General features: G+C 45.1%; 1 protein-coding gene across 3 annotated transcripts; it reads right to left on the bottom strand.

Moving 5' to 3' along the window:
• Window positions 1-8,946: 8,946 nt before the first annotated feature.
• On the bottom strand, window positions 8,947-18,183 carry TMEM254 (transmembrane protein 254). Of its 3 annotated transcripts, XR_006410125.3 has the most exons (5): window positions 17,617-17,974; window positions 15,851-15,954; window positions 15,614-15,673; window positions 12,342-13,169; window positions 11,421-12,217 (listed from the first exon to the last, which is right to left on the bottom strand). XR_006410125.3 is itself a non-coding variant. In XM_026504560.4 (4 exons), the coding sequence occupies exons 1-4, from the start codon at window positions 18,091-18,093 to the stop codon at window positions 13,049-13,051; spliced, it is 378 nt and encodes a 125-aa protein (XP_026360345.1). In that variant the 5' UTR covers window positions 18,094-18,183; the 3' UTR covers window positions 8,947-13,048. The 3 variants fall into 3 exon arrangements, 2 of the variants coding, with proteins under 2 accessions (XP_026360345.1, XP_026360344.1); XM_026504560.4 differs by lacking the exon at window positions 17,617-17,974 and adding an exon at window positions 18,001-18,183 and having other exon boundaries at window positions 8,947-13,169; XM_026504559.4 differs by having other exon boundaries at window positions 11,421-13,169.
• Between the last annotated feature and the right edge of the window lie 5,766 nt (window positions 18,184-23,949).

Here is a 23,949-nt window from a genome sequence, read left to right as displayed (position 1 = left end):
AGGCTCAGATGGGCCTCGTACTGACCCATCGCTTCAGTTCCGGGTCTCCCGATGACTCTATCTTTACATCAGGTTGTAAGCCTCATATTCTGTTGGTAGGAAGGTAAATTTGTACGGCCTTTGTGGAGGGCCATCGGCCAATACCTACAGCAATGTTGAATGTGCATACCCTTTGACTCTGCAATTTTGCTTCCAAGAATCTGGTCCACAGATAATGAAACAAATGTGCAAAAATGGTGTATGGTATACTAAGGAAATGTTTCAGTGAATGAACTCTATGTATGTGAGCATGCAATTACCTCCAAGACTTACTGTTGAAAAAAGAAAGCATGCTGGGAGAGCACAGGAGAGGCTGGGCCCTGTCTCCCTAAATTCCAAGAGTTCCCTGGTCCACTGAGAAATGGAGGACGTGGTTTCGGGCCCCAGCTTTGTGGCATTGGGCACAGTCCCTGGGTGTGAAGGGCAGGTGGCCGTGGCCATGATACCAGCTGGGGGTGATGCTAATGACAATTTCTAAGTTCATCTGAGGGCAAAGAGGGACATGTAGCAGGTGCCAGAGACCAGGGTATGAGGCCCAGACCCACTAAGCCCCCTTCAGCAAACATTTCCTGTGAGGGAGTCCCACCATCACCCCCATTTTACAAATGGGATTGAGAAGGGATAAGAAACCTGCCCAAGGTCACCCTGGACTCCAAAGCCTGCTCTCAACTATGGGTATGCTCCAGACTATAGAAGCACCTTACAAAGGGGCTGGTCCTCAAGCCAGCTTGTGACCTAAAGTTACACAGGCCTTGGACTCTTTAAATCATACTGACATTGAGAATTTTGCACCCCAAATTTGAAAACCACTGAACTAAGAAGAAACAAAAAGGAAGGAAGGAAGGAAGGAAGGAAGGAAGGAAGGAAGGAAGGAAGGAAGGGAGGGAGGAAGGAAAAAGAAAGGAAAAAGAGAGTATAGGCAAATATCTTTGCCCTGGAATCATTCTGCTTTTAACTCAGTTCCCTAGGACTGAAAGGGTAGATGAGTGAATTCTAAACCAGTCCCCAGATTTTATTCCTTTATGAACCTAAATATATTGAAGAATGTGTGTGTTGTGAAGCTTTAATGGGAGAGCGGGTCACATGTTTCCGACTGAGGTATAAATTTAGTTTGTAAGCTAAGTGCTCCAGTGATGGCTGTCCCCTCAGGGCTGCCACCTGGGCAGGAAGTCCCAGCCCCAGCAGATAAGCAGAGAGGAGCGGGGAGAAATTCTGGTGGGCTGATGGCTGGGGCAAAATACGATGGGCAGGAATATGTCATTTGGGGTCAATCTTAGCGAGGAAATTTGCCTCAAAGCAGAAATGCTGATTCTAGCTCAGTAAGAGGTAAATTTGGCTGTACGGGAGTGAGATTAGACTAGAATTTTTAGAATACGCAGGACTTGAACTTTAATCACCGAGCTTGTGAACCTCCGATGTGCTGTGGTTGATCCGCGCGCCTTCCTGAGAAAATATGTCTCTTCAGATCTCAGAACCGAGGGACTGTCGGTGACGTCTGTGAGCCACCGCAGTAATGTGGCTTGGGAAAAACAAAACCAAACAAAACGTCAAGCCCTGGCCTGGGAGGCAGGATGCACGGCAGCTGGTTTCCCAACTCTGTCTCTTACTTGCTCTGTGAGTTTGACTTTTTTCATTGTTTTATTTATTTACTTTTTTCATCAGAGAGAGAGAGCACAAGCCTTGGGAGCAGCAGGCTCCTCGCTGAACAAGGAGCCCCATGCGGGACTCGATCCCAGGTCCTGATGATCATGACCTGAACCGAAAACCACACATTTAACCCACTGAGCCACTCAGGTACCCAGCTGGGTGAGTTTGGATCCTTAGCTCACTCTTTCTGGGCGTTAGCCTTCCCCTCTGCGAAGGGAGGTGGTGGGTGAGAGGGGCCCAGAGCGTCTGAGGTTCCCGGTGCGGATGGCCACTTTCCTGCTCCGGGCAGCAAGCCTGGGAAAGCAGCCTCGCTGGCAAGCCCGCCGTCTGCATCCCGCCCCACTCCAGTTGGAGGCGCCGCAGCGCCTCGCACGCAGAACCCAGGCCCGGGGAGGGCATGCCTATCCCCAGGACCGCAGAGGCCGAAGGCGGAATGAAGGGCAGTGGTTTAGATGTGGGGGAGTCAGAGCAACATGGTTTCCATCTCAGCTCTGCCTCTTTGTAGCTGTGAGATCTCTGGGAAGCAACTGGCTGTCTCTGGTCTGAGTGTCCTCTGCAAAATGAGAATGTTAATAATACCCCAGATGCGATGTGTGTCAATGTTTGGAACAGTGCTGGGCATATATTACCTACTTAATCAATAATAATAATATTATTGTTGTTGTTGTTTTTATTATTCAAGTTCAAATCTTAACTTCCTACCTAATGTAGGAATTCTCTCTAGGGCCATACTAGACAAGTGGCTATTCTCACTCTGCTTGAATACTACCAGCGACGGGGAACTCACTACGTACCCCAGTAAATTGTTGCACTAGTGAGTAGTGCTTCTGGAATTTCAAGGAATTGAAAAGCTGGAAATTTATAAATCATGAACTTTAACTGCCTCGTGAGGAAACCCAGGTTCAAGAGGTGAAATGATTTGTTGAGGGTTCCGTGGCTAGTTACATGGCAGCTGCTGTCCTCTTTTGCCTTCCGGTCTTCCTAGGTCCATTTTCTGTAGTGCATCTGAGAGCCTGGTGCTGCATGCCCCAGTGCCCCCCACCCTCCTCAAAGACCAGTTCCTGGAGGCCCCAGGATGTTTGCTGGGCCCTTTGGATCCCAGACAATATTAAAGGCTCACTGATCCATCCGTGGACCCCAGGATACGAACCACTTTGGAACTTCTAAATGATGAAGGCCGAGCTGTCCTTGCTACATTCTGCAAAACAATCCCCTCCCCCTGACTCAATATCACACGGCTGATTCAGCTTCGTCCTTTCCCAGGCACACCTCTTGGTTGCCCAGCCCTCTCTAGTCCCAGTAGCCTCTTAATCTCCACCTTGATCCTGCTTGAAGGTGCCCGGTCTCTGGCTCACAGGCCCTGAAGGCCAGTGTCTGTTTACCTCCCTGATCCGCCTGGTCTGCATGTGGTGGTGACCGCCGACCTCCTGGAGGCTGTCTCCCCAGCGGCTCCTAGCCAGTCCCTGGTCAGACTCAAGTTCAGATGGAGATGTCTTTCCTACTCGATGCCATTTCAAAGAGACATTTCAAATGGACCCCTTGCTTGAAGTACAGATGGAATAATTTCTATCTAAGGAATTAGATGGTGGAGTCCATTTTGAATGTGTGTTTCATGGAGCCGTGTATTTCACCGTGAGTATATTAACACCAAGGAATGATTTTATGCTATGTTTGCATCTGTCATCCAGAACCAATGGGCCATGAACGCACATTACAAACGTGGGCCTTGGACTCAGGGGGATCCAGGCTTGATTCCTGGTTCTACCACTCCCTGGTTCTGACTGTTAAAGAGCTACTAATTTCCTTAGCCCCAGTTTTCTAACTGGGAAAATGGAAGCAGTGCTTACTTCCTAAGGGTTAGTGAGGTTTACAGGAAGGAATGCAAGCAAGGCTGTAAGCAAAATGCGTGGCTCCCAGTGAGAGTTCGATTCACGTTTGCTCTTACTATTATTAACATAGAAGCCATTCTGTGAGATTCCTGCATTTTCAAAGGGTGTCATGGGACTACTTAAGGAATTCGGGCCTGTGGCCGACGGCGGGTTTTGCAACAGGCGTGACAGGCCACCAGGACAACACGAGTGACACACGGAACACTGAAATTCCATAATATATTTATTTTCCGTTTCCTAGGAAATATTCTGTAATACCCAGCACATAAGCCCAGCAAACTTGCCAAGAGTGCAGATGTTAAAGCTTCGTAAATGCTATAAATACCCCTATTCCGTACACATATGCAGCATATTATTGCTGCGTCTTTAATCAATGGCAAGAAAACCCCTGGGTCTGCAGAGTGTTCGCAATATTTACCCATTGCTATGGAGACCGTATCAAAGGCAGGCACCCATACATGAGCAGGATGTAGGGGTTTAGGGCAGACAGTGATGGAAATAATTCTCACTCTTCATGCACCATTCCTGGACAATATGTGTAAAATATTTGGGCGGTGAGGCATGCCGTTGAGAACAAGACTTTGGATGTTTCAACCAACACTGCTGGCAGGCAGCTTGGGGAAATATGGAGGATTCAGGAACCTAGGTCTGCCCTCAAACTGGCTGGATGACACTGGTGGTCACCTTGCTTCACCGGCACTCAGTTTCTCCTACTGTAAGATGAGGGGGGTGTCCAGCTGAAAATTTCTGCAGGCCCTTCCAGCATGACTACAAGCATGATTTCAGCTCATATCCTGAGTCGTTTAATGCCATTCTAAGTTGAGCAAAATTAAGGTCGATTTTTGGAGGCATCCAAGTTGAGCTCTGCTAGTTGGCCAGTCTGGATTTTCTTTTTCTGTTGTTACCTGTCTTGTTCACAGACGGATAGGTTCCAGCTGCTTCTCACACTGTCCTGGAGACAGCTTTTTCCCCCTCCAAGGGAGCAACACGGCATGTGAGCAACTCAGCTCTTGTTGGCAAATTGTCAGAAAGTAAATGAAAATCAGATCAAGTTACTAAACTCACGATGTCCTGGAAGTTCTTCTCAAGAGGCCAAAGTTTAGTAGCAATTGACATATTGCAACATGATCGGGTCTTTAAGTCCTGGTATATCACAATATGATTCATTTACATTAAAGATACTTGTTCACAAAACAACAATGTACATTTCGCAAGAATGCATGCAGGCAACACATTGGAATTGTTGCCTGGGAATGGGGGCAGAAGGGACGTGGGCATAAAAGGAAATAAAACAAGAAGGGAGTAGACACCGAGACTCAAAGGGATGATGAAACTCACCCATGGTGACATAGGTAATAGGTACTGGGTAACAATGTGGACAGAGCTGTCACTCAAAAGCCAAGGACCCTACTCCATGACACCGTGACTACCTGCTCATCGTTAGAGATAGATGTCTTATCTTCCCTTACAATGAAGGTAATTAATATGGGTGGTCACCCCAATTACCATGTGAGTTTGGGAGGAACTGTGAACAAAATACAGTACAGGGTGCTGTCGGATCCTCTTGGGAGGACTAGTTGTGGTTTGTCTTGAGAACGCGTGTGGAATGGGGTGTACGCTTGGCTGCATAGAAGGGTGAGATTTCTTTCTGTCTTTGCAATCTCATGCACGGATGCACATCGCAGTCTGGTTTAGTGCTTATTCAATAATAAAACGCTTTTCTTTCTTTTCTACATTTGTGAAGAGGATTTTCCGGGTTGGCAGGAGACTTCATGTTTAACTTTCCCCCCTAATGTTACCTGTAGGAGAGGGTAGAGATGGAGAATGGAATAAGACCTCTCCAAATTTATCTTTTTATATAGTTTTGCCTTTTGAACTTCGTCGATGTCTTGTATGTTAAAGGATGTAAGATAAAATTAACAAGGCTAGGGAAAAGAAAGCCCTGAAATTGAATACAAATTAGCAAATGAACCCGAAACCGAACTGAAATACCAAACCAATGAGTAGCATATTCACAAAGGAGACAATAAATATAACTCCATTATGTATGTCATAATATAGTGAAAGGCTCAAATGCATGCAAAAAAAGTTTGTTGTTGGGGCGCCTGGGTGGCTGAGTCAGTTAACCATCTGCCTTTGGCTCAGGTCATGATGTCAGGGTCTTGGGATCGAGCCCCACATCAGGGTCCCTGCTCAGCGGGAGTCTGCTTCTTCCTCTGCTGCTCCTCCCCCAGCTTGTGCTCTCTCTCTCTCTCTCTGCTCTCTCTCCCTCTCAAATAATTTTTTTTTTAAAAAGAGAATGTCTTGGGGGAAAAAAAGAGAAAATACACTGCTGTTCAAACTATGGCTCTCGCTCTCACAGTGGCAGCACAGAGGCTCAGGGACAGGCAGAGCCCTGGGGCACAGAATTGCAGTGACAAGGTATCAGCTTCAACTCCTGATTAAAACAAAACAAAAAAACTGGGGCGCCTGGGTGGCTCAGTCGTTGGGCATCTGCCTTCGGCTCAGGGCGTGATCCCGGAGTCCTGGGATCGAGCCCCACGTCAGGATCCTCTGCTGGGAGCCTGCTTCTTCCTCTCCCACTCCCCCTGCTTGGGTTCCCTCTCTCGCTGGCTGTCTCTATCTCTGTCAAATTAATAAATAAAATCTTTAAAAATAAATAAATAAATAAATAAATAAATAAACAAAAAACCTATGTCCTTAAGTCTGTCCTCTGAATGATACTACAGCCTTTGCACCCTTGACAGCAAGGAACACGCCAGATCTTAGTTTCTAAATACTTTTCTTCAATTAAATTAGGCAGCCAAACAGCTTGGAGAAATGGCTGATTCTACGGCTTGCGTAGGAAAAGAAGTTTGTTGAAAATACTCAAAAACGGATAAGAACATTTCAAAAGGACACGGGAACCACCTTGGAGTGCCAACTTGGAACATCAAAATAAATAATGATAGAAATGGTTTCTAATATATAAAATTAAAAAGAATCTGGGACGCCTGGGTGGCTCAGTCAGCTGGGCATCTGTTTTCCGCTCAGGTCATGATCCCAGGGTTCTGGGATCGAGCCCCACATCGGGCTCCTTGCTCAGCAGGGAGTCTGCTTCTCCCTCTGCCTGCTGCTGCTCTCTCTCTCTGACAAATAAGTAAAATCTTTTTTTTTTTAAGATTTTATTTATTTATTTGACAGAGAGAGACAGCCAGCGCGAGAGGGAACACAAGCAGGGAGAGTGGGAGAGGAAGAAGCAGGCTCTTAGTGGAGGAGCCTGATGTGGGGCTCGAACCCACAACGCTGGGATCACGCCCTGAGCCAAAGGCAGGTGCTTAACCGCTGCACTACCCAGGCGCCCCCAAATAAGTAAAATCTTAAAAAAAAAAAAAAATTAAAAAGAATCTGTAAGCTCATAGTGACGCCTCCAATATTAAATGAGCAAATAAATGAAAGTAGGTGGAGCAAGGAGAAAGGAAATCTCTTCTTTGCAGAATGCCAACTAATAAATGTAGAAGAAATGGCAGAAATAGGAAAATCACCAGTTTACAAGCATCATGGTAAAAACTGGTTGAGGCGAGAATCATCAATGGATACTTCAACCATGGTCATGTGCTTTGAAGTATCAGCCCGCACGTGCTGTATTAATTCAAGGCTGGGGGGGATACCTTTAAAATGGAGAAAACGAACTTAACCAAGTAATGAAATTGAGCATCATCGATACTGGGACAAACATCCCCACGTGTCTCTCGATGTGATGCACTGGAAAGGACCTGGCTGGGCCCCTCCTCGCGCCTTTCACTTCAGTCTGATCGCGAGGAGGCAGACAAAATTGGGGCCGTTCTGCAACATGGCTGGCTGGGCGCTTCAAAACCGTCAGTTGTTAAAGACAGAAACAAACACAAAAGCAAAAGGCTAGACACTCTTCTAGATTAAAGAGCCTAAGGAAACCTGACAACTAAATACTTTGTGTGGTTCTGGGTGGGATCCAGGTCTCTCCCACCCCCACTGTGCCAGAGCCAGAGGCTCTGAATGACATCATCGGCACAATGGGGGAGATTTGAATCTGAACCGTGTAGAGGATAATGTTAAATTTCCCGGGTGTGTGAGAGACTATGGACTCTGAGAAACAAACAGGGCTTCAGACGGGAGGGGGGTGGGGGAATGGGATGGGCTGGTGATGGGTGGTGGGGAAGGCAAGTATTGCATGGTGCACTGGGTGTTATACGCAACTAATGAATCATCAAACTTTACATCAAAAACCAGGGATGTACTGTATGGTGACTAACATAATAAAAAAATATTTTAAAAAATTTCCCGGGTGTAACAATTATGTAACACAACGCTTGTGTTCTTGGGAGACACAGGGCTGAAGGCAAGCTCAGTGGTGTCTGCAACTGCTCTCAAGTGATCCAGGGGAGAAAAAGAAGCAATTCTACAGGGAGGGAGAGAGAGGGGTAAAGCAAATATGGCAAAATGTTACAAACTGGTGACCCCGGGAGCTGAAGGGCATATGGATTTTGTCTGTACTCTTCATGTAGCTTCCCTGAGGGTTTAACATTTTTCAAATAAAAGCAATTATATACCCTATTTTTGTTCGTATGGCTCTTGCACCTAATTCCTCAGTTCGTGTTTATTTGGTCCAATTATTTTCCTAAACGTATCAGTATATTTCCCCTTAAAAAAGGCAACTATTTCAACTTAATGTCATGACCGGCTGACTTAGCCTACTGCCCCCCAGCGCACGCCACGCACACATTGTGCCTGCGTTTCTGCGAGATTGCACGTGACCCATTGGCGTGGTTGAGTTTGGGCAGCACAGGATGCGTTGTGGGCGAATGACAACCTTCCAGTAAAACTATTACCTAGTATGTTGTAGTTTAAAAATTGCTTTATCTAAATTATTTCACTTAAATTTACCATCCTGTTGTCATCCCAGCCACAGTGTAAAATCGTTCTTAACTCTTCTTTAATCATGAAGTGAGCTCCACAACGGCGACGAACATGCTAAAATCCTGTGGCTACAGCCAGCTTAAATGCCACACTTCAGTCTCATCGAGTAGTGGAATACTTTTAAATTGTTACAGTTTGCCGAATGTATCACTGATGTGCATGGTGATTTCGTAATAATTGTACATCATTCTCATATGTATCAGAGAAAAAGTATAATGAACAAACCAAGTGGGGCATTTCATAGTTATTCTTGCCGAGGTGCATGGGTGGTTCAGCGGTAGAATTCTCACCTGCCATAGTTATTCTTGCCTAGGAAGATTTTTTAAAGCGAATTATGTGTAGTATAGACATGACTAGTGTTGCTACATGCCTGAGGTTTAGGGAATGATTCTCTATATTATAGATGCCATTACTCTCATTTGTAGCAACGTCAAGATTTCAATTCTAGTGGCAATTTTATTAACGAATTTCTGTTTACTAGGAACATCTCGAGCAACAGCTTGGTACAAAGAAAAAGTAAAGTTCTTTTGTTAGATGGAAGCTAGATCTGAGCAGTGGAAGGAATGCCCTGAAGCCGAATCCCAAATCCTTGAAGGGGAATGACAGAGACTTAGAGCTGGAGGCATGGATGGTGATGTAAAAAATGCTACACACTGTAAGCCTGGGAGCTCAACATCCTGACCTTGGGGCTTCCAAGACCTTGGGCCTCATAGATCAAGAGCCGCAGGTGCAGAACAGGCCTCTCCCCTTCCATCTCTGCCCCAGGGTAACCCCTAGACTCATTACAATGCATTTGCATTGCGGGTACAGCCTCTCCCGCCCAGGGAGAAAGGCGGGCCTGACCCTTCTGGGACAAAGCTTGCAGGGTTAAAAACTTCCCCTCCCAACCTGTGGGAGGAGTTTCCCAAAAGATTGGAAGCAGCCTCCTTTAGAGACCACCCCCCTGTACTTCGAAGCTCTTCCCAGCCCAGGATGACCCAATAATAACCAATTTCAAAACAACCACTTAGAGGACCCTGCCCGCCCTCCCACCCTGACAGTGCACTGTGCTGTAATGAACTGCTTTGTGCTTGCTACCCTCCCGCTCGCTGCGTCTATTGGGGCACGGAGCCCCACGTGAGTCTTTCCATGGGGAATCCAAGGACCCAGACCTCCATTCACACAACACAGACTCTCCCACCCCTGACACCGTCATGAACATTTCCCTGAATAGTATTAGGGTGTCAAAGGCATTTTCCCTCATCCCCCATCATGATTCACTACAAACAAAAATGAGGCAATTGATATACTCAATCCTATTAAGTTTAGGAGCCATCTTAAAATGTTTACAGAAATTACAAATACAGGGGACGCCTGGGTAACTCAGTTGGTGACATCTGCCTTTGGCTCAGATCGTGATCCCGGGTTCTGGGATCGAGTCCCGCATCGGGCTCCTTGCTCAGCGGGGAATCTGCTTCTCCCTCTGCCTGCAGCTCCCCCTGCTTGTGCTCTCTCACTCTCTGACCAATGAATTTAAAAAAAAGGAAGAAATGACAATTACAGTATTCTGACTAGGATTTTCAAGTATCCACTGCGGAAGCAGGATAGATTTCTTCAGAGAGAAATGTGAGATAATTATAGTCTCTCACTGCCCAACAGTGAAAGAGAATGGATAATTCCCAATTTGAGGTGGACAGGCAGCCTTGCAGAGAGAGGGCTCCTACGTTTACAAGTACTTTACTCAGCGGCCTAGCATCTTTCTGCCTGTGCCAATACGGGCACGGGGTACATATTTACGCTGAGCGAAGAGCTTTGAGGAACAAGGCTCCAGGAAGGGCCCAGGCAAAGACAAAAACGCGACTGCACTGTGTTCTCTCATCTCAAAGGCAGGTTCTCCAACTTCTCTTTTTTCAGACCCTCCGTGTAAACACGTAGTGCTCTCAGATGGCAAGTTGTTTTGCCAAAGAACCTCCTTACACGCCTGGAATATGACCTCGTAAGCCCAAGACTTGTTTTAAAACCATGGCTTGAAAAACATGTTTAGATGTGGGTGGCACAGGGTCCTGAGCAAGGGGCGTGTTTACAAGGAAACACGGCACACTGGCCTGTGACCGTTGAAGCACTGAGGTCATTGGTCGTGGGTTTTTCCACGAGTCCTTTCTTTTTCATTCTTCCGAGCTATACTGCTCTTGACATCTTTGGGGGAGGGGCAAGAGGTAAGAACACAGTTTAGTTTGTCTGCCTTCCGCGGTTGAATCCGTCAAGATGCTTCTGGCCTTTTCTCATCCCAGCTCAACAAGGAGGTTTCTCCTGGGACACCAGTCATTACGGCTTCAGCACAAAGACAACGTCCACATTTTTCTGTTCATTTTTTGCTTCACAGACTTGACTTCTCAACTCCCGGGCTGCGGAGGACGAGAGAAACTCAAGATGCGGTTGGAGTCTGGCGTCCGTGAGGAGTTACTTCACCTCGATGCGATGCCGCCTATGGGTCCATCAAAGGACCCGCCCCATTTGTTCATTCCGATCCTTTTGTGCTGTGAAGTCATGAAATACCCCAAATGAGATGACAGAATTTTTTTTATTTTTGGCATTTAAAAAGTAGAAATACTCCTCTCGCTTGCTGCCTAGACTATATCAGATGTTGAATGAAATATACATGAAGACAAAAGGAGGACAAATCCTACACTGAAAGGAGACACTCATGTCCACCCATGACTCAGTGTGCGTGGAGTGAAGTGGGCTCTGGGCAGCTGAATGAGCGTAACGAGGAGCATATGCCCTACGAATAGGGCAGTCTACTTTATCAATGAGAAAAGCCTTGATATTTGAACTATACAAACAGTTCTGTAATAGAGCCTACTTGGAAAAAAGGAGAATCAAATGTGTGACAATATAACAAAACGGACATACGAAAAAAAACCGTTTGAATAGAGAAGACAATTCACAGCATTTATTCAAGTTAATTCATTTCATTCAATAATCTGCCATACTGTTGCTGTCACCATTAATATTACTGTCACTGCTATTTCTTTTTCAAGAGGACCATGCTTTTAAAAAATCTGGGTTGGAGTTCCAGGATGTTTAACTCGATGATTAAAAATTTTTTTCTTTACCAAAAGGCCACCCCCTTCATGACAAGAGAAACAGGAAAAACTGAGATTTAGTTGTAGAAAGTCATCTCTGCCAGAAACAATTCATAGTCCGTAATCTTTCAGGGGTTGTCGTTTTACTTGGGGGTCTCTTTTTTAGGGGAAAGGACTGTCTCTCATAAATGTTTGCTTAAAATAGAGAACGTGTCGTACTGCCTCATAGAAGAAAAATAAGGTCTAGTCCCTAGAGAACAGGCAGGTGGCCTTCCAAGAAAGGAACCCTAATGGCTCCTAGGTGACAGAGTCATTCTGCCAAGGTCAGGGGACAGAGGCAGTGACCCTCCTGTGCTGACCAGTCAGTAGTAAAAAGGTCTAACCAGGTGAGTGGGAGAAGTAGTCCCTAGCTTCCAGTTAGACTCTCTGGCTCAGGAACGTCTGTGTTTGAGTAAGCGGGAGCTGGAGGGAGATGTTAGAGTCCGGAGAAAATGGCTAAGAATAGGCAAGTGTGAAAAAGACATGGGTTTCCTACCAGGCACTCGCAGAAAGGGCGCACCACGAGTCAAGGGCAGTCCTGTGCTTTTCTTTGAGAATACACTGAGTGGGTTCTGCAGTTTTCAGATGACAACTGGAATGATACTGAACAAATGGAAAGTTAATTCAGTTTTGGTCTGTGGTTCAGAAAACACTGATAGCACACGTGTGTGCAAGGCAATGGGACAGGTGCTGGGAAAAAAAATTCAAGCTAAGATGTGATCCTGACCATCTAGCAGTGGCCATCAGACCCCTGCACATCACGGAGTGCTGTGTCCTCGGGGCCACGTGGAGGAAAGGATGGCTCTGGCTGGTACAATCAGAGAAGGCATTCCCCGACCTCTCCTCTTGGTACTCAGCGTGTCCTCTGTGCCTCTAGGTCACTGCTCGGCCTGGCCCATTCCAGACACTTGCTTAGCTTCCTTATCTTTCTTGGTGTGTGAGAAACGCAAGTTTGAGAGGATAAGATCCTGCTGCCCAGGTGCCTAGTGTATGTGGAACTGATGTGTTGTGGAAACATCACTCTGTCTTGGTTCAGAAAAGTGGAAAAAATTGGGGGAAAGGAGAGCGAAGATGGGGTGGTAAGGGTATGGTGTGTTCGTCAGAAGGTGGGAGCAAAGTTATACCAACGAGCAATTTTAGTACACAGCTTAAACCAGATGATAGAAAGAGCACCAACACGGCCAAGTGCCTCGAGAAGGGAGCTGGAAGCCCTCGGCCAAATAGGTTAGTCTGCAGAACTGGAGAGCTTAAATCCTCTCCTATTATCTAGTCAAGCTCAACTAGAGTGTATAAAAGAATTATGAATAATTAGAGGGTTTTCAATTTCTGGAAAGTACAATGATCAAGTAAACTCAGCATCCCCCCGCATACCCCCACCCCCGAAAGAGTGAAGTTGAATGTCGAAAGTATAGAGAAAGCTTTTGGATATCTTCTTTAAGTTTGTTTTTGGCGTTTTGGTCTGTAAGCTATCAAGATGGAGAGAGATGCTATCCCAAAGAGGAAAGTCTGTAGGAACCACAGTAGTTGAGCCCGACCATCCGTGATGCCTTTAGACCTAAAAAAACAAAAAGAAAAACTTAGCCACCAGAATTTTAATGTTATGGTTTCATAAGAGTTACTGTCTTCCATTAAAAAAAAAATTGGGGGCGCCTGTGTGGCGCAGTTGTTAAACGTCTGCCTTCGGCTCAGGGCATGATCCCGGCGTTCTGGGATCGAGCCCCACATTAGGCGGCTCCGCTAGGAGCCTGCTTCTTGGAGCCTGCTTCTTCCTCTCCCACTCCCCCTGCTTGTGTTCCCTCTCTCGCTGGCTGTCTCTCTGTCAAATAAATAAATAAAATCTTAAAAAAAAAATGTATTCCTTCTATTTACTTTCATTAGGTTTATTTTGCCATTTTCCTCCAGCTTCTTAACTCACATGGTTAGTTTTCATTTTTCTTGTGCATTTAGGATGCAGTGTGGCTACTGCCTAGGACACGGTATTGTAAAACCATTTCTCATGAGATTCGAAGAGCGGATAGGGTTAAAAAGCTCCAGCAGCAGGATGGCTTTAGAGGAAGTGTTTTGAAGGTAGAGTAAATGTAAATCCTAGCTTGGCCAACAACTAGCTGTGACGCAGGGCAAGTCACTCACTCTCTCTCAGAATCTGTTTCCTCCTCTGAAAAACTGGAATATCAGGGCACCTGGGTGGCTCGGTCAGCTAAGTGTCTGCCATCGGTTCAGGTCATGATCCCAGGGTCCTGGGACTGAGTCTCGCATTGGGCTCCCTGCTCAGACAGGAGTCTGCTTCTCCCTCTCCCCGCCCCCTCGTGCTCTCTAACAAATAAATAAAAATCTTAAAAAAAAAAAAAAAAAAAAGAAGAAAATAGGAATATCAGTATTTATCTCAGCAAGTTTTGAGGTGATTTATGAAATGACATACACGAAGTGCATAGTAAAAGGCCTGGCACATAGAAATAATAAACACCTTCTTGCTGTCATTCAAACTAAACTGCTTAAAACAGAGCTCAAAAGAAAATGACCCAACTAAAGTGAATGGCTTGCTAGTCTCATCTGTCTATAAAGTCTCATGCGGACGACTTCTAATTTAAAACGAAATTTAAAACCAATATATGTAGAAATGATATAATTTTCCATACTAACAGATTAAAGGAGGAAAATCATGTGATCACCTTGATAAATGCAGAAGCATCGGAAAAATCGCAGCACCCATTCTGAATACAAGTTCTCAGCAAACTCAGAAATAGGCTGGAACTTCCTTATTCTGACAGTGTAGGTCTACAAGACCCTAGAAAACACATGATGCGAAGTGTTGAGAGCTTTTCCTTTAATCAGCAACAACGCAAGGGCCAGGATGTATGAGAAATTTGCGTTCATGCCGTATTACTTATAATACTAAAAATGAGAGACTTAAAAGTCTCCTGGAGGGGATTTGTGAAATACACGAAGGCACACCCACATAATAGAACACTATGCACCAATAAAATGAATGAGGTAAATTGATACAGACATGGAAGAACAGGCATTTGTGACAATGGAAAACTTCATAGAAGAGCTTTTATCTATATGTACCTATACTATGGTGGCTATGAAGTCAAACGTATAGTCCAATCTTCTCTCCGGTTAAAAGGAATTCACCAATTCCTTTACTGCTGGGTAGTGCCATCTGGGAGGCTACAAATGTACCTTCACTTAAATGTACTCGTTCATTCATAATTCAAAAGGAGTATTTGTGCTGATGTAGACTGACAACATGCGAGACCGTAAAGAAACGATTTCAATAGTAACCTAAGCTCTCTATGCCTGCTCTTCCTCCACCTTTTTTTTCTTTTTTTAAATTTATTTCTTTGAGAGAGAGAGAGAGTGAGAGAGAGCAAGAGCAGAGGGGAGAGGGAGAAGCAGGCTTACATGAGGTCCTAATGTCAAGAGACTCTTTCCTAGGACCCTCACATAGTATTAACCTCCACTAGGCTGAGTAGGGTCGAGCTTAGAGGCTTTTCTAACTTGCAGTGCACCCAAGAGTTATTTGTGGAGCTTGACAAAAAGAACGGATCCCCATTTCAGAGGCAAGGCCTACCGAATCAGGATCTCTGGGTCTGGAAACCAGACATGTATTTCCGAAAGCTTCTTAGGTGATTCAGTTGTGAAACCAGGACTGAAAATCATTGGCCTGTGTCAATAAATTGGCTCTTTTTCAAACTAGAAGGCAACCTCCAAATCTTCTGCTATAGGTGGGGCTATACAGAGAATTTTTCTTAATGAGAAAAATCATCTAAATTAAGTAGTTAAATAATTAACCAGCTAACACAAACGAAATGAATCCATTCATTAAATAGTTACTGAGGACTCCTTTGGAGCTGGGCTCAGTCTTAGGTGTGGAGATTCAACTCTACCCTGAGAATGCTCTCAGCCTACAAACACATGAATTATTTAAATGTGGCTACTCTCAACTTATATTACATACCAAGAGAAAAACGATAAAGGCCTATTGAAAACACTTACTTGCACAAAACCATGGCGTACAAGGACTCTCCCACATGAATCAGCCAGGCAAGCCAGTACCTGAAACAAAAGTCAGCCTAGTTTAAGGTGATGGTTATCTGCTGATGTAACCTCAAAACGGTGCCCTAATGTGAACCAGCAACACTCTTAGGTATCTAAAGGCAAGTGCACACCTTCCAGATCTACAGTAGGATTGGCACTGCAGGGTCCACATCCCATTTCCGGAGCCCTCCTTACCCACTGTGCAGGAGGCTGTGATGGTGGTCCACCAAGTACTGAGTGAAGAGGCCCAGGGGCCCGAGGCTCTGATAAGGGATACTGTGAGGCCAGAAGACAGCCCACTGCAAGAGAACCAGAGGCAAAGAATATTTATTAGGTCACTTAAATCAGCAAATGCTTATTTTTGAATAAACAGTCTTGATTCTACAAGAAAAACTAGAGACCAAAGACTCTCTGAACTAAGTCATCTGGGCTTCCATTCTCCACTTCTGTTTTCTAAAAAGCTATGTGGTTATCAGACTCAGTGGCCAGGCTGGATGACTTCTATTCTTAGTGAATTCCATCAGACTTCTTAGTGAATTCCACCAAAAAGATTATTTTATACAAGTTATTAATTTTAAGTTACAAATTTTAAGTTTCTGTGCCCTGGCTAGCTTCTTTCCTGCAGAAGCTATGGCTTGAGCCAAACCATTAATTTTTTTAAAAGATTTTATTTGTCAGAGAGAGAGAGAGACAGAGCTCACAAGCAAGCAAGCAAGGGGGGCAGCAGGGTCCTCGCTGAGCAAGGAGCCCAATGCAGAACTCGATCCCAGCACCCTGGGATCATAACCTGAGCCGAAGGCAGATGCTTAATGGACTGAGCCATCCAAGTGTCCCACCCCTCCCATTTAATTTAGAATCCTTGCCTCTTCTTTCACTTTTCCTACATCTAAAACTGGGCATGATCCACTTCACAGAGTTGAAAAGTAAGTAGGTCAAGTCTGTGAAGTGCTAACAGCAACTACCTAATCACACTAGGTTTTTGTTATCTGATCAACTTTCCCTTAGTCTCTGTGTTGTAATCTCTGCCGGTTTAGGTTTTTCTGAGAATTAAGTGCCAACAGGTTCAAAATTTATTGTCCCATTCTGATCTCAGCCAAGAGCAGTACTACCTTTCCCATTATGCTTTACACATCTAAAATTTAAATAAAGCGTAAATGATCAATGCATCCTCCAAAACCAAAAGGAACGGAAGGGGCAGCGCCTGCCAGCTCCATAAGATCCCACTTTGAAGTCCCCAAAGCTTTCCTCCGTCTATTTTCCAACTAGTCAGGAACACAGAATCAAAGAACAGAAATGCACCTTTGAAAATTTTCAGCTCAACACCATTTTACGTATGAGGAAATCAGAGCCAAGGAGATCAGATTTGACAACAAACAACAATGTGGACACGACAACACATTTCTAAGTCCCAGTGTCCAGGATCTCCTGGTCAAGATCTAAACAGATTTGCCTCCCTTCACAATTAACCAACTTAGTCCCCAACCTACTTTTCCAGGCGTCTTTCCTATTATCCTCTAAACGAACTCTTGTCAGCCAGACCAAAGTCACTCCTCCTCTCAGCAGAGATCCTGTCTGCTTAATCCCACGTCTGTGCCATTACACTCACAACCTCTCTACTTCTCCTTTAGGTTTAACCCCGTTTTCCAAACAATTCCAACCGTCTCAAGCATTCTGCTTCGGAAGCCCTATCCTGACCTAGCAGACCCACGGCAGCCTGTCAGCGTCACTCTCCTCGCTCTCGGTTAAGTCGCAGTAACCGTGGAGGGGCCAGAACGCAAACGCGCAAACGCACAAACGCACAGAACGCAGAAACCATCCTGTGAGCCCACCGACCTTCCGCTTATGCTAGTAACCTAGGCAACCGCCGGGGCGCAGGCGCATGACCTCGCTACCAGGACGCCTGTCGCACTACGAGGGCCCGGCGGGCCAAAAGAGATGCGCCGCCCCGCCCCACGCCTCACCGCGAAATAGCCCAGCGCCAGGACCGTGACCAGCGAGGGCAAACGTCTGGCCGGACGGAAGTAGGCGGAAGCAGCCCTGCCGGCCTCGGACTTCGTCACCACCATCTTGAAAGATCTGCACACTGAGTCTTGGGATGGGGAGCCGTCCCTGCCCCCGCCCCCATGCTGAGAAAGCCTGGGCAACTGGTTTCTCGGGACCGTGGGCACCGGCGAAAGAAGCAGGCAGACGAGTGCGCCTGCGTCTGCTTCTAGGGCCTAGTCCCCTCCCCCTGGGCTCCGAGTGCGCAGAGCCGGATTGCGCCTGCGCGACCTCTTCGGGCAGGCTGATGCGGGCCCTGCGTTCGCTTTCCTCGCGAGGCTGCACTCTACTGCTGCTGCTCTTACCGTGTAATACCCGAAGGAGAGGGTGATGACGGTGAACCAGAACAGACTGCCCCTCTGGAAGTACGCCTTACCGCCCGCCGCCGTCCCCATCATTGCGGCACACCCCCGAGAACGCGAGACCAGGCGCTCCGCCGCGTGCGGGGTGGAGGCGGGGCGGGGCCCGGGCGAGCGCTCCTCCCTGCTCCCTCCTCCTTCCCGGGAGCCGGAGGCATCTGCGGGTTCGGGAACTCTGGCAGCGGGGCTTGCTGGGCTCCGGCCTGCCGGGCTGGTCGCGTCTCCCAGGGGAGACCCCCTCTGTGAGTGGCGCTTTCCCGGGCTTATGAGAAAGGCGTTGGAATAGACGGTGCTTTCCGCCTCCAATAACCGCGAGTCCGAAAGCAGTGATGCTCTTCCTCTTGGTTAATGAAGATGTATGGAGCCATACCGCACAGCACTTATGAGCAGGGGCTGTGGAATAGACGACCTGGGTTTAAGTCCTAACTCTGGTACTCATTTTTGGTCTAAGCGTATACCAGACACTATTGAACAACAAATATTCAACCGAGTAATTTGAAAGATCATTTTGGCTTTCTTGAAGGATTCATGAATGGGGCAGCACCCATCTAGCAAGTAGAAAGGAGCTCTGGTGAGCTGTGGAAAAGGAAAGTGTTTTGTTTTGTTTTGTTTTTATAATGGCAGAGAGAGGGCATTAAAAAAATTTATTAGCAAGGATTGCGTTGGTTTAGGCAATGTCGCCCAGCTAAAGAGTAAGGGGTCTATCGGGATTACCTTAGTGTTGGCCAAGAAATTCCTGTGACTGGCTAAAGATTACATAAGGAGAGGGGAGTGGAAAATGAAACTGCAGTTAGGTTAGGTATTCAGTCTTGATAGGGGGCCTTAGTTTCTCCATCTGTAAAATGGGGATATATCCTGTCCGTTCTTACCTCAGCGCTTTTGGGTGGATTAACCCAGTTAATACCTATGATAACAGCACTCACAAAAGCGTCTGGCCCATAGTGCTTTCTGAGTTTTATTTATAATTACTAACCCTTTGTGTCAGGCCCTGTGCTAAATACTGTAGCGTCAATGCGAGCAGGGAGGCATGTCAGACCCAGGTGTGCTCTGATTAGACTTCATGAGAAAAATGCTGCTGCACATGGCCCTTAAAAGCAGGTAAAAACAATAGCTGATCTTGATTGAGTGCTTACTCTGTTGGAGGCATTGTTCTTAGTACTGTATTTAGAAGGATTAGCTTGTTTAATTCTGAGAACAACTCTACCCGCTAGATTATTTTCCTTCACGTGAAAGAAGAGGAAACAGCACAGACATATGTGCGAAATCATGTAAGTGGAATACTGGAAATGAAACCATAGCAGAGTGTTCTGGCACTCTTCAGGACCATGCTGTATGAGGTGTGGCATATTTCCATAACTTTTTCAGTTCACATGGGAAGGTTCCCTTTCCTCATTTTTTTTACAAGAGTCTGTTGGGTGCTGTGTTTTAAAGAATGGATTCCAAAATAGGTGACACAGTCCAGATAAACCACAGTGCCTGTCAGTATTCGAGTTACCAGTCCTAACAGTTTTTCTTAGTCCTAATTTCTTCCCGTCACAACACCTTCTTGGTTCTCCTCTCTCTCTGAATACCTCTGCTTTCTCAGCTTTCCTTTTACTTCTCGTCCCCTAGATACAGGTTTTTCCTATGATCTTATCTCTGTATTTATAGTACCTTCGAGATTCAATTTTTGCCTCCATCTGGATGACTAAACCAATGTCTCCAGCCTTAGCCTCCCTCCACTTGCCTAAGGGCCATCTTTACGGGGTGTCAGAGTGCACTTCAAAGACAAGTCCACTATTATCTGTAGAGTCAGTCCTCACCAAGGCTTCCCTGATTATGTTAATATCGATTTCCTTCTTCCGGGAACCCAGAATCCCCGTCTTTGGTTCCCTTCATATCTAGTCAGCGGCCAAGAGTACTATTGATTGAGTAACATTACTTCTCACCCTTCTGAATTAAACCATGGCTTAATTTCTGCCCTCCGTGGGTCATTCCCTCCTATGTTCTACTGATGTGGGAAACAAAGGCAGAAGAAAAATTATTAAATTTCCTCAAGTCCTTGAAACAGGCAGAGTGACATTCCTCTAGGAGGTCAGCTGCCTCCATATTGATACTTTGCTAAGAGCAAAAGGCAATCTTAGGACCTCCAGGATCCTGTGAGTCTACTTCAACATACGAAAATTCCTTTGGAAACTTCTTTACCTCTGCCCCCCAAGATAAAGGTTAACAATCATCCTGCAAGCATAGGACTCACTGATAGACATCTGAAGGATCTCATGACAGAGTTTTTACTAAATAATAATAAATGACCTTTCCCTAACAATAGCTAGCCCTCTCAGGGTCCTGAAAACCTTTCCAAAATACCTTGGAGACTTGTGCTGTCCCTGACCCCCTCCCAACTTGAAATATATAATGCGCCACCCTCTTGACCCCAGTGCAGCTTTCTGCCCACGGATCCTGTCCCCATACTTTAATAAAACTGCATTTTGTACTGATCATGTCTCAAGAATTCTTTCTTGGCCATCAACTCCGGACCCCAACTATTTCCTGCATCACTACCACTTCTACCCACATGCACTCCCTTTATCAAATTCGACCAACAAATATAGTTCTAACCAAACCGTAACCTTACCAAAAGTTTTCAAAAACTTACCTAATTTTAGGCTGTCGTTTTTCAGTATTTCTCTTGTGCTAAATTTGCAGCGAGGGAGATAAAAGGGAAATAACTCAGGATAAAAGTTGTTGAAGAGGCAAAATGGCTAGGGTCAAAGGACTATGGGAAGCTAGGTTTTTAACTTCCGTATCTTCCACCACCATACTCTGAGCCCAGCAAATTAACAAGTGCCCTGTGCCTCCCTTCCCCACGCCCATGATTATAGTGGGGAGAGTGGTACAGCCTTAACCAAAGGGTCTTACCATTAGACCATCATGCACACATAAGGAATCCAGATGAAGGTATCAGGAGATTGTTACTCAGATGTGAGGAGTTTATGTCAGTCCATAAAGAACCCACAGTCAACTGGAGAGGTCAGCTGGAGAGCCAAAAGGATTTCATCTTCTCTACCTCACCCTCTTCCCATGAGACATGGGTAGCTAAATCTTCATCCTCCACTTGTCCTATGTTGCCATCCCTTCTGGGTTGGCAAAGAAATCTCTCACCCTTTACACTTTCTGTCTCTCCTGTAGGTGGATTAGTACCTACACATTGAAGACAATGACGAAAATATGGGAAAAGAGTTTGACCATCTTTGAGAGAAGGGAAAGAAACTTCTTAGCAAAATATTAAAATTGAAAACTATGGAGGGAAAGATAGAAATTTTAATTGCAACTAAATTAAAGACTTCATTCTTATGAATGGCACCATAAAGTTGAAAGACTTGGAAGAAGGAATGCTTCAATATAGATCATCCACAAATGAGTAAAGGGCATGACTCAGACATCCTTAAATGAGAAAACTTGAATGGCCAAGAAACATGAAAAGATGCTCAATTTCAATGGCAACTGGGATGTGCAAAATAAAGCCCATAAGACTTTTTCCCATAAGACTGGCCTACCAGGTATTAAGACACACTACAAAGAACTATAATAATCTGGGGCACCTGGGCGGCTCGGTCATTAAGCTTCTGCCTTCGGTTCAGGGCGTGATCCCAGAGTCCTGGGATTGAGCCCCCCATCAGGCTCCTCCACTGGAACCCTGCTTCTTCCTCTCCCACTCCCCCTGCCTGTGTTCCCTCTCTTGCTGGCTCTCTCTCTCTCTCTCTGTCAAATAAATAAATAAAATCTTAAAAAAAAAAGAACTATAATAATCTAAAACATCTGATATTTGAAACCCAAATCAAATAAATCAATGGAAGATGATACTTCAGAGAGAGATCTGCCATATACCAAACCATTTACTTTATGTTAAAGGTAACATTTAATATTAAGGAGGAAAAAAATGAACTATCCTTTAAATTAGGATGACTGGTTATCTGTTCGGGGAAAATTTGTTTTCAACTCTACTCTCCTCCCTACACAAGCACTGCAGGATCATGAAGGACAGAGATAACAGTACCCTAGGGGGTTGCTGGGGAGACGGGTGAGCAAGGGCTGATAAAGCTAAATCCCCATACTCTCCTCGGATCACGGTGGGGACGGGAATCTAAACAAACATGGGGGAAGCTAGATAGAGCATTGTGTGTCCTGAGAATTAGAAGCAATTTGTTGTTGCAAGAAGGAACAATGTGAAGGTGAGGCTGGAAAGGCCGGTAGGGTGTTGATCATGAAGGGCATTAGGTGTCAAACTGAGGAATTTTGATCCCTTTGGCAAGATGAGTCAGTGAAGATTTTTTTTTTTAAGTCAGTGGAGTGAAAATGGTGTATGTTGGATGGAAGTAAAATTGGAAGCAGGGGAAGCAGGGAAGTTGAAAGATAGATAAAGTAGTATAATGGGGATGGAGAAAAGGTTCCATCATTCATTCAAATAGTAAATATTTCTGAGGACCCGTTTGGTGTCAAGCACAGGGCTAGGCCCTGGCTACACCGGTAAGCAAGACAAACACGGTCCAGGCGGGGACAGTGTAGTTCTCCGACTCCAGGCCAATCAATAAAGACTGACTCAGGCAGCGTAACTTAATCTTTTAATACCAACCGACCATTTTGACTTTAAAATTTGATATCCCGCCTTCAGGGGTTGCAAACAGAGATGTCCTCAGGCCATCAAATTAACAAATGAATGAAGAGGGCGGAGATAATAGAGTAGGGTGTGGTGAAGCTGGGCGGGGCGGGGGAGGAGCGAAGGAGGGTGGGTGTGTCCTGCCTATAACTTCAAAGGATGTTGATGATTGCTGTTAATTAGATTTTGTGCAGAATCTTGGCCTATGGGACTCTGATTCTTTTTTTATTTTTCAAATAATTACTTTTTATTTTTATTTTTTTATTTTTTCAGTGTTTTATTTAGTTTTTTCTTAAAGATTTTATTTTAATTTATTTGACAGAGAGAGAGTGGGCACAAGTAGGGGGAGCAGCAGGCAGAGGGAGAGGCAGAAGCAGTTTCCTGCTGAGCTGGGAGCTTGTTGTGGGGCTCCATCCCAGGACCCTGGGATCATGACCTGAGCTGAAGGCAGACGCTTAATGGACTGAGTCACCCAAGCACCCTATTTCAGTGTTTTAATTTTTATTTTTTTATTATCTATTATCTCTTTATTTATCTTTTAATTCCATTTTAGATTTATAGAAGAGCCCAGCAGGTAGTTCTTAGACTTTCATATATTCATCCCACATCCCCCACCCTCATACACAGTGCTCCTATTATTAATATCCTACATTTGGTCCATTCATTAAAATTAATGAATTATATCGATGCATTATTTTTTAAAGTTAAATTCAATTGATTAACATATAACGTATTGTTGGTTTCAGAGGTAGAGGTCAGTGATTCATCAGGCTTATGTAATACCCAGTGCTCATTACAGGGACTCTGATTGTCTCATATGTGCTTGGGAAGTGGTTAGTTTAGAGGTGGCATAAAATAAAAATTCGATAAATGTTTTCTGGTTGTTCTTCTTACTGTTGCTACACTTCAGTGAACAAAGTGCTGTGTTATGAGAGGAAGAGGCGAGCAAACGGCTGAAACTGAGTTTGAGAAAATGCAATTCATTGAATGGACAATTTATATAAAGTCAACAAAACCCAATATGCTCAAAGCCAATTTGCTGAATCATCAGTTTGCCGAATTCACCAAATTTATGGAGTGTGGCTATAATACTTCGCTAGGGACGTTAAGTAGCTTTGTCAGAGTTTACTTTTGGTCATGGAGTAACTTTTCTGTTTATACTCGTATCTTGGGGCTCTGAACATGTCATTTCTTGTTTGCTGACCTTTAGAATTTTTAAAGGATTTTTTAGCCATTTTCTCAAGTAGTCTGTTGTGTTA

This window comes from Ursus arctos, unplaced genomic scaffold (genome assembly GCF_023065955.2).
Source record: "Ursus arctos isolate Adak ecotype North America unplaced genomic scaffold, UrsArc2.0 scaffold_7, whole genome shotgun sequence".
NCBI lineage: Eukaryota > Metazoa > Chordata > Mammalia > Carnivora > Ursidae > Ursus > Ursus arctos.
The sequence above is the reverse complement of the archived record's forward strand: the minus strand, read 5'-3'. Positions and strand labels throughout refer to the sequence as shown.

What these genes read in the sequence shown, in the direction of transcription:
- TMEM254 (XM_026504559.4), bottom strand. Translation starts at nt 17,721, where the DNA reads ATGGTGGTGACGAAGTCCGAGGCCGGCAGGGCTGCTTCCGCCTACTTC. An exon ending in TGGCGCTGGGCTATTTCGCG is followed by an intron (nt 15,955 to 17,616) that starts GTGAGGCGTGGG and finishes GTTCTCTTGCAG; the next exon opens with TGGGCTGTCTTCTGGCCTCA. An exon ending in CACAGCCTCCTGCACAGTGG is followed by an intron (nt 15,674 to 15,850) that starts GTAAGGAGGGCT and finishes CTTTTGTTTCAG; the next exon opens with GTACTGGCTTGCCTGGCTGA.